This window comes from Danio aesculapii, chromosome 25, assembly GCF_903798145.1.
Source record: "Danio aesculapii chromosome 25, fDanAes4.1, whole genome shotgun sequence".
Taxonomy (NCBI): domain Eukaryota; kingdom Metazoa; phylum Chordata; class Actinopteri; order Cypriniformes; family Danionidae; genus Danio; species Danio aesculapii.
The window spans coordinates 25757871-25773979 of NC_079459.1; the positions used below are offsets into that span (position 1 = coordinate 25757871).

Consider the following 16109-nt stretch of genomic DNA (forward strand, 5'->3'; position numbering starts at 1 on the left):
GCAAAAGACTCGACTAATTAGATGATGGTGCGAGATGTTTTTTTTTTTTTTTTGGCTTACATCTTTGCCCCCGCAGCATTACTCGACATTTCCCTCGAGTACGGATCTCTATTTAAAAACATTTTGACCTTCATGTCTGACTGGGCTAAAGAGTAAGAGGATTAGAGCAAGAAACAAAACACCTCTTTCCTCTGCCAGCCTCCTCCAGCTCATCCATGCTAATGCTAATGTCGTTCACTTCTTGGCCTTTTATTCATTTATCATTCATGTGCAAATGGCCAAGGATGTCACTAAAATTCATGAAATACAGTATAATACATACACTATTATATAAGTATACACACAAACAAATACACACACATACAAGTCTAAAATTGTCTGGGTGATTCTAAAATTGCAAGCACATTTTCTGTCTCCTGGATACTATACCAATTATTTTTCAAAACAAAACTTTAATCTTTAATAAAATTAACTTGAATAATAACGCAAATTGTATAAATGTATCTCTAAAAATAATGTGTTTATGTGTATTTAGAGGCATTTAGGCTTGAAAATATTATTTAATATAGTTTTGGCTGCATCAATCACACATTCATTCATTCATTCATTTTCTTTTTGGCCTAGTCCCTTTATTAATCTTGGGTCGCCACAGCGGAATGAACTGCCAACTTATCCAGCTTACTCATACACTACAGACAATTTTAGCTTACCCAATTCACCTATAGCACATGTGTTTGGACTTGTGGGGGAAACCGGAGCACCCGGAGGAAACCCACGCGAACACAGGGAGAACATGCAAACTCCACACAGAAATGCCAACTGACCCAGCCGAGGCTCAAACCAGCGACCTTCTTGCTGTGAGGGGACATCGCTACCCACTGCACCACCGCATCACCCAATCACACATTCAGTTTGAATTATCCTGAAATAATTTAGGTTATCTGTCCCCGACGATCGGGCTGTTGTGGTCCTAACCCTCGACCACCAGCCGTTCCACAATGCACCGGCCCCATACGGCTCCCCCTGCAGGTGGTGGGCCTGCAGGAGGATGGTCTCACATCACTCCTTCGGGCTGTGCCTGGCCAGGTTCCACTGGATAAAACCTGGCCACCAGGCACTTGCATATGAGTCCCAACCCCAGACCTGGCTCCTGGATTGTAGCTAGATCGGATATGGTTGCGGCCAGAAGTTAATTTCAAATTTATAATATTTTATTAATGTCTACCCCCACCCCAACCCTAAACCCAACTGTCACAGTAGCCTAAGGTAAAAACAGTAGTTGTACTGAGTATTATTTATGTTATCTATTGAATTACTCAATAAATTGCATTTTGTAACACCTACCCCCACCCCAACCCTAAACCCAACCATCACAGTACTGTAAAAATATTAAATATTGTTATACATCATGATAAAAAAATGGTGTATATTAATGTGTATGTTGCACTTCCCGCCACCTGTGTATCCAATCTAGACTTTACCTGGCTCCTGGGTGAGGCCCCGGCTGAGCCATAACGGGCGATGTCATGGTCCTCGCTTTCTGTGCTCATAAAAGGTTTTTGAACCTCACCTCTGACCTGTCACCTAAGACCTTTTTGCCATGGGAGACTTTACTAGAGGCATTAGCCCCCCGGCAACATAACTCATAGGATCATTCAGGCAGTCAAACCTCTCCACCACGATAAGGGGGCAGTTCATGGGTAGTTCTCAGTAACCCCCAGGAGGAGCTGGAGAAAGTGTCTGGGTTTTTTTCCTGAGACTGCTGTCCCTGTGACCCAGCCCCGGAAAAGCGGAAGAAAATAACTGAATTCATTAATTTAGTCTAATTTTAAACTTTTTGTATATTGAAGTTCTCTACTTTATTATATTAAGCATTTCTGTGGGAGAAACCTAAAAGCACTGTTTCACTGCGTCAATGGCTGTTTCCAAAATCACATACTTCCTAATATGCTTAGTAAGTCCAAATTCATAGTATTCGAAAAACATTATACAAGAATTACCCGGATGACTTCCTATTTCCAGGGAGATTCTGAAGTACGCGAGAGAATTCTTGAATGGGAGTGAAGCTACGCAACTGACGCGGGTGGGTCACGTGATTATGAGAAATAGCAGATGTAGTACGTCCGAGTTCCATTCATACTACCTACATTCATACTATAATGAACATACTTTTCTAACAGTCGTGTAGTAAATTCAAATTCAAATGTAGAACCTACTCAAGAAGTAGGTGATTTCAGATGCAGCCCTTAACCAAACAAACCTGATTCAGATGACTAGCTCAATAGCAGGGACTGAAAGACCTGTAATTCGCTTGTTAAGTGTGACGTCACACAATGTCCAATCGCTATATTAAACTGTATGGGAAAAGTCAACAATTAGTTTTAATAAACATTTACAAAGCAATGTAATACTTTCGAAAATCACGATTGCAATATATATAAATTCATGCCTAATATGCGATGGCCAGAAAGTGATTAATTTATTCATTCTTTCATTCATTATCTTTTCAGCTTAGTCCCTTTATTAATCCGGGGTCGCCACAGTGGAATGAACCACCAATATATCCAGCACGTTTTACGCAGAGGATGCACTTCCAGCTGCAACCCATCAGTGGGAAACATCCATACACCATCATACAATACGGACAATTTAGCTTACCCAATTCACCTGTACCACATGTCTTTGGACTGTGGGGGAAACCGGAGCACCCGGAGGAAACCCACGCGAACGCAGGGAGAACATGCCATCTCATCTCCACACAGAAACGTCAATTGACCTAGCCGAGGCTTGAACCAGCGACCTTCTTGCTGTGATGCGACAGCACTACCTACTGCGCCACTGCGGTGCACGAGATAATTTTTTTAATAAATTGTTAAAATATTGGTGTTTGTGATGCAGCAAGTCCAGAGACTGTTATGTACACTCTGATTTTCTATAAAATTCATTCAATGTGTGATATGACTGAAAAGTCGTCATAAACCAATATTTTGTCAATTCAAATAAGTTAGCAAGTGGTTGGGTGTGACAAACAAAGGAAGATGCAGTGTTTGTGGTCTTTCAGGAACGTGGTTAAGAAACACTGGATTAGGTTATATCCGTTCATGTGAATTAACAACAAAATCGAAAAGTTACGAATTGCCATGAGATTGTTGTTTTGTAATCAGTCTCCCCACCCCCAAAAAATCATATCACAGTTTGTATTCATATGCCTATACATGGTTTCCGCTACATTCATTCTTCCATGGCGGGGCGCCACAGCAAAATTGATTCCGCCACAGCTACATTACAGCTTTTCATTCAAAACATTCAGTCATGTTTTTTATAATAAGGTTATAATTGCACCAAAACGTATTAAAAGGTATGTAAACAGCACAAACTTTTTTCTAACCGTAGTAGTGCTGTGCGTCATTTGTTTAACCCTTTAAGGTTATGTGCTGACTGACTGTCTGACATGTGCGTGATGCCAGCAAACACGACGTTTAGCCATTTCACTTTACTTCAGGACGCATTAATACTGCTCTGTAGGTCTATTGGAGACATTCATAAATATTCCTAGCAAATCTAATAAATGTTGGAGACATACTTGTTACATTAACGCACTAAATCGCACTTCAGCACTGTTTATTTGAGAGCGCACAAGAAGATCTTGAGCAGCGTATATTTGAGGGGCATGCAAGAAGTTTTGTGCACGAGCAAAGGAAATCAGCGCGCAAGCAAAGAGATTTGCATGCTCGTAGGCTATTACATAAATGCGATCTCGACTTCTAATACTGAGTACACGACGTTTGTCAGTGAAAAAACGCCACAGTTAGTAGATCTATGTAAAAAAGGCCTGCCGCCACAGCTGGAAAAAATCCTAGAGGAAACACTGCTATATATCAGATATTGATATCGGTATTGGCCAACATGTACATTTGTTTTATCCATATTCTGACTTGTAAACCAGGATCCACATAATCAGCATAAGGTTTATTGTTACTCGGCAAAATATTCATTTACTCTATTCATTTACAATATTCATTTGCTAAATTCAGCACCCGATTTGAATGTTATCACTTGATTGATTGGCCGTTATCAGTGGTTATCAGCTAATAGATATGAGCTAGTAGGCTCAGAAAGCTCATCCATCCACATGGTTAATCAGCTATACTAATAGAGAAGACTCCACATCCAGATCTGTTTTTACATTACTGTGACAGTTGGGTTTAGGTTTGGGCAGTGCTTAATTTGTGAATTGCGAGGTCCTGGAACAGATCGGGGTAACGGATCCGACATGTTACCCGAGGATGGAGAATAGTTGTGAGCAAAAGTAGAGAGAAGGGGGGTGGTGGATGGCGGAGGGGTGTCGCGGATGAAAGTGAAGAGCGGGACAGGGGTTTCGCGCACAAAAGTGAAGAGGGTTGGGGAGCAGCGGAAGTAAGTGAAAGTGAACGGCGGACGGGGGAGGAGGGCGGTTGAGGAGGGGGATCGGTAAAATGAGGTGCCGGATCAGATTTCAGAGGTGCCGGATCCAGCGAGTTCCGGCACAAATTAAGTCCTGGGGTTGCGGTAGGGGTACACGTTAATAAAATACAATTAATGGGAAATTTAATAAATAATATAAATAATTCTTGTTAAGGCTGTAGCCGTATGTGATCTATATATGATTAACCAATTGGATGGATGATAACAGCCTTCTAAGCCTACTAGTACCCACAGAAGCTCCTACTGGCCCATATCTATCAGCTGATTACCACTGATAACGCCCACTCAATCGAGTGATAACATTTGAATCAACTGAATTCAGAGTGGCGTGTTCAACATTTGGGGTTAAATAAATAAAATTGTTTTCCAGAAGGGTCTTTGCTTCACGACTAAACTACTTTACATATTCTTTGACATAACCACCAAAATAGAAACCACCAATCTACTAAAAATGATCTTGGAGCTTCTTATTTGAAGTCATCTAGGCAGTGAGGTTAATGTTGATGCTCATCATATCTTAAAGGATATTTCTCTCAGTAAGTGCTTAGGGAGGCTCTGGATGACACTTCTGTCATTCGCACATACCTTAAATGATAGGTTGGGATTATCAGTTCACCCACTATGGTGGAAAGGGCACGATGAAGTTCACGGTCTCTTCATGTAACTTGTACGGAGCCGCTGGGAGTACAGCGAGTGCCAATGAACGTCGGCATTGAGTCAAGTTAAAAGACTCCGGTTCATCCTGCTTCACCGGCATATCCATATACTCACAAACACAACCCCAGTGCACCCACATACACAAAAGCAACTCCCACCTAGACATGCCACTCATAAATCATCAACAGAGGATTTATGGAAAATCAGCTTTCTCATCGATAGCATTAATCAACTCAGTGAAATTCCAGGCCCATGCCGGATCAAAGGTAGAAGCCTATATTGCATGTCGCTGCAACTGCATACAGTTTCTTAAAATAGCCTGGCAATAGACTCAGTTACTGCACTACAAATCACAACATAAAGAGTTGATATTCCATTCTCAGCACTGAGATCCAAAGAAGAAACCAAGCCATTCACTTCTGACCAGAATGATAAATTAGGAGTCACCGAGCTGTGGCAGACAGATGGAAAAGAGATAAACCTCTGCTCAGAGCCAAATGAGCCACTGAGAGAGAGAGAGAGAGAGAGAGAGAGAGAGAGAGAGAGAGAGGCAGAAAGAGAGCGGGGGGGGGGGGTTTACAAGTACTTTATTAGAATTATGCAACTATATAAAGTTGAAGTCAAGATTATTCGCCCTCCTGTGAATTTGTGTTTCTTTTTCAAATAATTCCCAAATGATGCGAGCAAGGATTTTTTTCCAGTACTTCCAACAATATTCTTTTCTTCTGGAGAATGTCAAATATTTCCAATACTCCACAAAGAAAAGAATGAATGTAAATAATTTATTAATTCATAATACTCAAAGGTCCAGTATGTAAGTTTGACACCCAGTGGTTGAACTAGGGTTTGCACACCAGGTTCAAAACAAACGCAATCCCAGGTTGCCAAATTGATAACACCAACCAGGGTTGCCATTGGGGGGGGGGGGAGTTAGGACTATTCAAAGCATCCCCCCCCCACCCTTAACCTTAAAGTCTGCGATAACCCATAACCCCCCCCCCTCCCCCCCCCCCCCCCCTCCCCACCTCACCACTCTTTACTTACGTCTGCGACCCCCCCAGCTCTTTACTTACGTTTATGATCCCAACAACCCCAACCCCCCACGCTTCACCTACGACCGGGATACCCCAACTTGCCCCCCACCCCCACTCTTCAATTTAGTTGTGAACCTATACAGGTCTCACAGTTCGGTTCGGTTACGATTATCATGCCATCAGTTCGGTTCAGTTCGATATCTCGGTGCATTGACGAGGCTTTCCATACACAGTTTTATATTTCCATCACAGCACAACAAATCTTGTATTAAAATGTCTAAATATCAATATATTAAGCTATATAAACTATATAAAATATAAACATAGTAAGCTACCGTGACATAGCGCATATGAGATAAATGACCTCAGTAAATAAAAAACGGTTATGATTATTACTGAACCGATAGCGAATTGTTTGCGTCTGCATTCGGTTCACCGAAGAAACAATTAATTTTGACACCCCTAATGCTAATGCTTTTATAGGACCCGCGCCCTGCCAACAGTGCCTGACTGTTGAGCCTAAAGGCTGATTTAAACAGTGTTCTAAATAAAAGTTTTGTTCTAACCAACACCTGAAATTTATATTTTAGAAATGGCTTCTATTTCATGCAGCTGTACAAGAGAAACCTATAACAATCATCACCTCAGGTACACCTCATGTGCTTTATTCAGTGTTAAATGCTAATAATGTGAGTTTGAATGCCATTTTACATGACATTTATTGCCAGACTACTGAAAGCAGCAGCAGATAGTTTACCTCAGATCTTGAAAATAAAATAAACCGTTTGAAATTTAACTTTATACCTGTGTGCAAGCCAACAAATATCAGTGATTCAGCATGCACATTTAATATTATTAAAGGGGGTTAGCATGTATTAATTAGATTATAAACCTTACCATTTCGTTAGAGTGCAGTAAGTGCACTATTCTGTGCTTCTGAATGGCTATAATTAAATTTCTGTTGTGTTTTGTTGCTTATCAATGCAAATCTCATCAGTTAGTGTGTTGTTAGGGCACAGGGTTACACTGTAACCTGCTCGCCTAATGTTTACATTTGTAACGTTTATATTATTTGCTAATTAATAACCATCTCATGTGGAACTCTATATCTGCAACTCATTTCTACTGTCCACCGAAGGTCGTATTTCGGTTGCAGATGAACACTTTGAGAGTCTTCCTGACGGAATGAATAAAATATGCAGTTTTCCACCAAGGCAACCCGGGGTACTGAAATATAATTGGCTAAACTGGCATTGGGCGGGTTAAATGATCAAAACAAAGACAGACAATCCGGCACATAATGCACATTTTCAAAGCAGAATATCTGACTTTTGCATTGTTTTTCAGATTAACAAGTATGTTCCCCTAGCATGTTTCTTAAATATCTGCAAACATATTATTGTATTTTTATGCTTTAGAAGAGTCAAAAACGTACATACAGCACCTTTAAACTCCAACATTTACCTACTTCCTACTAAAGCCCTAAACATCTGATGATCAGTGCCTCAATTGTTTTATTCATTCTTGTTAGCCAAACTGCCATTTTAACTTTTCCAAATTACACATTTATTAACACTATTTTATTCTTGTTTGAAGCAGTATATTTTGGTCCAAAGTCTGAAAATATATTTAAAAAAATGTCGCTGAAATACCACATAAAGAACATTTTTGCATTTGCAAAAGGTCTAAACGTGCTTTAAATCTATTCGATGCGATAATGCAATGTGAAATCTTCCAATGCACGTCTGAAGAAAAGAGAAAGAGTGAGAGAGATGTCAGAATCAGAGAGTCAGGGGTGTTATGGACTTGCGCATGAGATTACTGTACATTTTACATCCACAGTTTACATACAAACAGTACATACATTCACGTACATTAGGTAGAGATATGTGCATTCTAATGTAAAAAATAAATATATTTAATTTTTAAAATGCTGATATTAGCTTAAGCTGTGTACTGTAGTTAATGGTGTAACTGGCCACTTTATAGGTACACTTTGGTGGTATTGGATTGAGATGGAGATCTGGTGACTCTGGAGGCCATTTGAGGATAGTTAACGCACTGACATGTTTAAGAAGTCTATGAGCAGATCAGAGATTTGTGACATGGCCAGATTGGAAAATTGTGGCCATAAAGAGATTAATATTCCCATTGTGTCTATTTAAATTGTGCTCAGTCGTTTCTAAGTGGACCAAAGTGTACACTATAAAAAATATGTTGCTCACTTAAATTTTCAAGTAGAACTAATTTAATTTTACCTTGCATCACATGTTGCCAACATTCTTCAAAATATATTCTATTGTCATCAACAGAACGAAAAAAAGCTCTGGTTTGGAATTAGTCAAGTGTGAGCAAATGATAACAATTTTTTTTTGTGTGTGTGTGAACTATCCCTTTAATTTTCTTATTCATTCATTTTCTTTTCGGATTAGTCCATTTTCGGTTCATTCTGCTTTCACCACAGCGGAATGAACCGCCAACTTATCCAGCATATGTTTGTGCAGCAGATGCCCTTCCAGCTGCAACCCATCACTGTGAAACACCCATACACTCTCATTCACTCATACACTACGGACAATTTACCTTACCCAATACACCTACAGTGCATGACTTTGGACTTATGAGGGAAACCTGAGCACTCGTAGGAAACCCACGCGAACGCATGCAAACTCCACACAGAAATGCCAACTGACCCAGCCGAGGCTCGAACCAGCGACCTTCTTACTGTAATGTGACAACACTACCCACTGTGCCACCACGCTGCCTAATTTTCTTACTAAACCATCTGTAACAGCTACGCATTCCCATTATATGAGTTTGCACCTAAATGTGTAAATGTTTGTGCTGTTTAACATCAGCAGCCAGGCTTAACCTTTGACCTTGAATGCTGACGTATGGGTTAGTCATACCTTGGGTCAAAGGCTCAGAAATGCACCTGCTGAGGACAGCTGCATATACCAGATATATCTTTATTGCAGACTGTTCAACCCTCACATATACTACAACCCTATATATTAAATGTTCCAGGCCTAAAACTGAAATCATTTTGGTTCAATTTCCAATACATCTTATATTCAAAATAAAAAAAGAGAGAGGAAAGAATCATAGCAGTGTCTAAGTGTTGATTATATGGTCTGTGTAAAAGTGAACTCTAATTATATACCATTCTACCCTAGCCATTTCATATTAGCACCTAATAGGGCATACGAGAGCATGCGCTTGCACAAAAAGATTATCCTCATCTCCTCCCATTAAATAAAAACTGCATTATGAGGACATAATTATGCTTTCGACTGCTATTAGGTGTCATTATGATCGTGATTCAGAGGGAAAAAGGTCACATTACCTATATTTACAGTATTTGCTCTTGTGTAAAGGGAAGTAAAAGGCAAGAGCTAGTTAAAGATTGAATGAAATGCAATTTTCTATCCTGTGCTGACGTATTTGCCATTTAAACAGGAGGTCGGAGAAGGACAAATTGGACAAATTGTCCTTTTTAGCAGCTAGTTGGCTTTAGTTCATGTTCCTGTGCTGAAAAAAAGAGGGAATTATGAATTTTACCCAGTTTGTATGCTGTTTACAAATAAAGCAAGAAGTTAAATTAGACTACTTTTAGGCTAATTTTAAAGTAATGTTAACAAACATTGAAACAAACGTCTAAATTCTTGATTCTAAAGGTGTTTAAGGTTGTAAACACTAATAAATATCTTGCTCCTAACACAATCTGTTGAATATACCAATAAACAATACAGAAATAAATTATTCCTGTTAGCTAAAATTGTGTTTGCAAGAAAAAAAATTTAAACTCTAGACAGAAATGATGGATTTTCAAAAAGCGCTGCAAGACTGATGATTCATTCCGCCTCAGTTCAAAGCGCGGCAGCATTTTTAGATCAAATCCAGCAATTATGAAATGAAAAAACATTCCCAGTGTCTCATTCTACCAAATTGACTGTTCCCTGGGCAACGTTTCATTGCTTAGCAACTGTCACATCTGATATAATATGTCAGAATAAATACATATAAAACATAACTTTCATATTTTGACAGCTTGCATTTTACCTCAGAGTTTGAGAAGAAAAGGGCTGAAAAGGAGCAATTTCTAAATTAATATTCCAATCAGCAATTATTTAGTAAATTAATTCAATTCACCTTTATTTGTATAGCGCTTTTACAATGCAGATTGTGTCAAAGCAGCTTCACATAAAAGGTCATAGTAAATTGGAACAGTGTAGTTCAGTTTTTAGTGTTTAAGTTCAGTTCAGTTAAGCTCAGTTCAGTGTGGTTTAAAATGTCACTAACATGACTATTCAACAATGAGAAAAATATGTCATTAATATGACTATTCAACAATGAGAGACTAAATCGGTAGATTTAAAGGCAGCCAAATTGAATACTTGCTACTAATTTACTCACCCTCAAACCAAAAAGTGACTTTTTACCTTCAGTAGAACCTTCAAGATATTTTAGTTGAAAACGTGGTCCTTAATAGGGCTGCACAGTATTGGAAAAATATAGCATTGCAATATTTTAGTAGGTGGCCACTTTATTAGGTACACATAGTAGGGGAAAATGTTACTATGGAAGTCATTGAGTTCAACAGAAGACAGAAACTACCTGCTACTACCTGCCTTCAGAACTACCTTAATCCTTTGTGGCAAAGATTCAACAAGGTACTGGAAATATTCCTCAGAGATTTTGGTCCATATTGACATGATAGCATCATGCAGTTGCTGCAGATTGTCGGCTGTATATCCATGATTTTAATCTCCCATTCCATCAAATCACCAAAGGTGCTCTATTGGATTGAGTTCTGTTGACTGTGGAGGCCATATGAGTATTCCACTGTCATGTTCAAGAAGCCAGTCTGAGATGATTTGTGCATTCTGAAATGGCTTGTTATTCTGCTGGAAGTAGCCATCAGAAGATGGGTACACTGGGGTCATAAAGGGATGGATATGGTCAGCAACAATACTCTGGCTGTGGCGTTGACATGATGCTCAATTGGTACTAATGGGTCCAAAGTGTGCCAAGAAAATATCCCTCACACCATTACACCACCACCATCAGCCTGAACCATTGATACATGGATGGATCCATGCTTTCATGTTGTTGATGCCAAATTCTGACCCTACCATCCACAAGTCATTTGCGCCCACAGAACTGCAGCTCACTGAATATTTTCTCTTTTTCAGACCATTCTCTGTAAACTCTAGAGATATCTGTGCATGAAAATCCTAGTAGATCAGCAGTTTCTGAAATACTCAGACCAGCCCATCTGTACCAACAACTATGCCATGTTCAAAGTCACTTAAATCATCTTTCTTCCCCATTCTGATGCTCTGTTTGAACTGCAGCAGATTGTCATGACCATGTCTACATGCCTAAATGCATTGAGTTGCTGCCATGTGATTGACAGATAAGAAATTTGCGTTAACGACCAGCTCGGCAGGTGTACCTAATAAAGTGGCCAGTGAGTGTATATTGCAATATGAATATAATTTCACCAGATGACTGAATATCTCTATTTGGAAAGAATTTATAATGTTAGATAAATTGGGATGATTGTGCAGTGGGAGTGCTCTCTATAAAAGCTAATAAACAATCTATAAATTACCTCTGCACATTTTCGTTATGGTCTGTGTTATTTGCAGTGCCTTTCTGTATTTGCATGTGTTGTGAGTATTTTCATGCATGTGTTTAGTCAATGATTGATAAATTGATGTTTACTATTTGCAGAAGTGTTTATCATTTCCCGAGTCTAACAGTATTCAAGTACAGTAATTGAATAATAAAATTAAAATAATTCAATAAAATTAATCGTTGTTCAATTTCCTATCCCTAAATGCTTTTAAAATCATTATAAATTTTTAGGCATAAAAAAAAAAAACATGTAAATTATGAATAATAAAACTTTTGCATACATCCTACAATGTGTCTATTGCGAATTCTCACACTGCGATATCGATGCGATTAAATTGTGCAGCCCTAGTCTTTAATATAAATTAAAATGCAAGTCAATTGGCACTATGTCCATGTCATTACGTTATTCAAAGCATAACGCTTTGCCACAAGAGGCTGTGGATTAAGGTTAAACATATTCTAAATAATGTTTAAATTCTTGCTCGGACCAATCATTTCACATCATAAAACCATAACGTATCATTAATAGTGACGGGCATTATTTTGCATTCCTTTGTAGCTTAATCCTTAAGGATCCTTAAATGACCACTGGTAATCAGTTTGGGAACCACTTCACTATGTTAATGAAAGAATGCCACTGTCATTAGCTTAGGCCCCAATCATGATCGTGCGCCATACTTTGCCAAGCCATTTTTAGAAGTCCTCTGTGTACAGAATAGCTTGTGCCATACCACTGCCATGTTAATTCTATAAAAGCGTCACTCAGTCCTTAGTAATGATTCCCACGTATTACTGTGGGAAATACAAACAGACACCAAATACTAGTCACTTAAAGTTCCACCTCAAGATAGACATAAAAAAAAAACATCCTGGCAATGGTGATCTGGCTAACCATTAAAAGAATTATTAACTGAAAGAGAACACCCCCAGCTCAGGCTACAATGATAAATGGTCACAACAGGATCTAATGCTAGGTACTCCAAGACCTGCCAATGGTTTCCTTTGGCTTTTTCCATTTGTAAAGGACACAACTTATGTGTAACTTTGGTCCAATGTTTCATTAACATTTAGAAGATCTTTAAAATGACAACAGGTGTAGAATAGTGTTCATTCTTGTTCCAAATAGGTTTTTAGTGAGGTGAAAATGCAACGGTATATAGTACCTCTTGTACCTTTGGGAGCAAACAGATCCAAGTCTTCTCCATCAGAGCAACAGCTGCTGATTAAAACAAGCACTGTAATGGCTAAGTGGAAATGGCAGGACTTATCCTTGAACTTCAAGAGGAAACTAGAAACCTGCTTTGGGAATAAAATAAACAGCCACCAGCACCTCGCATTTGTTCTAGCTGAATCACCGGGTTAATCGTGTCCACTTGAAAAATGGCATTAGCACAATGCTAACCCAATATACATCAAAAATAAACGATTCATCTCAGCAGGTGAACTCAATTAGAGAGGATCATCACATCGTTTTATAGTACAATATTGTAATTATAATATCTATAAGGAGTCAAAGTTGGCCCACCATTATCTATTAATAAAACAAGAAGGTTGACCCTGAAGAGTTAGTGACACATCAGTACTGCCTGCTGGGTTTTCGGCTTAATCTTCCTAAAGCCTCTAATGGCACGGCAGAATGAACAAATATTGAAAATCCCCAATGGATACAGTCATGGCTAAAATTACACAACGGGGATCTTTTTTTTTTCACCAATATTGTGGAAAAGTATAAACAGCCCAGAACATTCAGTTCAGTTAGGTGCATTCAGTTCTAGAGCTAAGAAATAGTGTCAAATGTTGCAGATATTGTATCCCTATAAACGGCAAGGTGACTTCATCACAGACAATACCAATGAATCCCTCTCTAATCCAAACAGTCAGAGTTTATAACTTATAACCTACACCTGTGGGACTTGAACTCCCTAAAGCCAGAACAGCTTTAGAGCTTTCGTTCCCTCTCAATGGCATTCTCCTGGCACAAATGGGTCATGGGTAGTCAGTCATTGGTCCTTCTTTAGTTACATAATGTTATAGCATAACTATTCCACGTTTAAGAGGCAAGCCAGAAGATCATGACAACAAAACAGAGGGGGCAAGGAGTACATTTCTTTTAAAATGTGCTGAGTTAGTTGTAAGGTAAAAATAATGCCATTTTGACAGAAAAGACATGGCAATTTGTGCCATGAATAGTGAAGGTCTGTTTTATTTTAGCAACAAAACCTGATACAGCTGTTGTGCAATGTCTTGAGTTGATGGAAATAACTCAAGATCGTCTTAGGCACAGTTAAAAGCAAAGAGGTGGGGCTTGAGATGTGGTTGCCCAAATTCCATGTCAGATGCCAAGATTAAGATGGTAAAGAAATGCTCCGCCCATTCCACTGGTAAACCAATACCAAGGCAGAGCCTAAGCACTCATGCAAATGCTTTCACATTTACAACAGTACGTCTGGATCAATCAGGATGAGAATCACGATCAGTCAGGCATGCAACTCAAGGTAGACTTTAAATGACTTTATAAATGTACCTTGTGAAAATATATTTACTCTTAGCATTTCTTTTTCGATGAAAAGTACATCAAGCTCATGCAGCCAAATTAAAAAATGTGAAAAGCTGCAAAAGACCCATGTGTGCAAATAAAAGAAGAGATTTGCATGTGCAAGCTCCTCTGTAAGCTCTCTTTACTCACCGCATGCTCTTGCCAAGTGCCGGCATTGATGTGCATTCAGAGCATTGCAGAGATTCATCTTCTCACTTACCCCTGTTAGAGAGGCTTCCACATTCTCTCAATGTTGCAGTCCAGGTGAAGTGACCAGGTTTACTGTAGGTGTACATCCTGGGATGGGTCAGGAGTGTAAGAAGAAAGTACAAAAGAATATAGATTCAAGAGTAACTTAAAGTGGAAGCGTGTCCAGCGTAGATTCCTGTCTGGTTCTACCTCCTCCCACTGCCTCTAGACTACTCGCTGAGTCCTAAATGTAAGGGTCGCACCTGGTTGTTTTTTAAAAGCCCCCCTCCCTTTGGGTAAACACCCCAGCTGGACTGTGGCCTGACAAAAAGTAACCAGGGCAAGTGTAAAGTCAGGGGCCAATAGAATGTAAATCAGTCAAGGGAATACAAGTCGTCTAGAGTGGTGTGGTGGCTTTCTGTGGGGGGTTGGTGTCGTGGTTTTACGTAGGTCCTTTGAACAGCTTGTGGTACTCTAGAGTTTATAAATGTGTGTGGCTGCATTGGCGGTTGACTCAGAAGTTGCCAATGGAGGATGTCCAAACAGACTGTCGGCCTCTTCATGCGTCTATCCACACCACACAATATGAATAGCATGTTATGTCGGGAATGCAAGAGTGAAAATAAACCCTATTTACACAAGCATGCAACAGGCTTCCTTTGATCGGCATGACACAAAAAGCTAACAAGTATCACTGCAGCATATCCCTACCCTCGCCAAGGTTACTGGTCCCTTGAGTGCAGCTAAGCTGCATCTGAACAAAACAGCTGTAAATCACCATCTAAAACCCCCATTAGCGTCAACTCAGTTGCCAAGTTCAGACAGTGGTGTTTAGGTCACAACAATCAGAGGAACTTCACGCCGTGCTCAAACATTAGCCTGCCAAGACAGAAAACACACAAAACTACTGAATGCGACAGCTAGGCATGCAGGGGAAGTTTGGAGGAGCATATCTTGTAAAGGCGGCTGCCTACAACTACAAATTTACGACTGCTTGGCTGTCTCCCAAACTTTTAATTAACACTTTACATTGGGAGAGTGACTTCTGCCTGCTGCAGAGCTTGTCAGTGGGCCAAATGTCTTCTGGTGCCGAGGTCCTATTTTCCAAACAACTCACTTGCAGTTCTTACAGTACATTTCACTAAGGAGCATTTCAGTTAAGATTCACCCTTTTTTCAGCTCAATTACCTTACAGATATTTTAAGCATCAGCCAGGCATAAAAAGAAATGTCTTTGTGATCCATTTACAGTAGGTAACTGCAGTAACTATACTGTAACTATACTTATACCTTGTCAATCAAAATCACATGTAAAATATTGTGCTGTGGTCAAAATTTGTTTGAGAAAACAATTCCACATAATTTCTGAGATTTTCATAATGTATTGCTATTCTCTCTTGAATCGATTTTGAGCTTAGATTTGAATAGGGATGACCTCAAGTGAATTTGAAGTTTCGACACAGTGTCAAGATTCCAAACCGCAAGTGTTTTGAAACATTGCACTGAAGCATGATCTGAAAAACCCAGTTCACGTGACTAAGGTAATTCGAAATGCCCAAGTCACATGACTAAGGTAATTCGAAACAC

The 16109-nt window shown here is 39.4% G+C and overlaps 1 protein-coding gene across 2 annotated transcripts in view; it reads right to left on the reverse strand.

The window, feature by feature from the left end:
• Positions 1-16109, reverse strand: part of LOC130219172 (cytosolic carboxypeptidase 4) — a 304487-nt gene that overhangs the window by 266800 nt on the left and 21578 nt on the right. The window contains exon 1 of one of the 2 annotated variants that reach the window (XM_056451478.1): positions 14555-14929. The exons of the other annotated variant lie outside the window; for it this stretch is intronic. Within the exon in view, the coding sequence (XP_056307453.1) occupies positions 14555-14630 (76 nt within the window). The 5' untranslated portion in view covers positions 14631-14929. Of the gene's footprint in view, positions 1-14554; positions 14930-16109 lie in introns of those variants that run through there. 2 annotated transcript variants of the gene reach the window in all.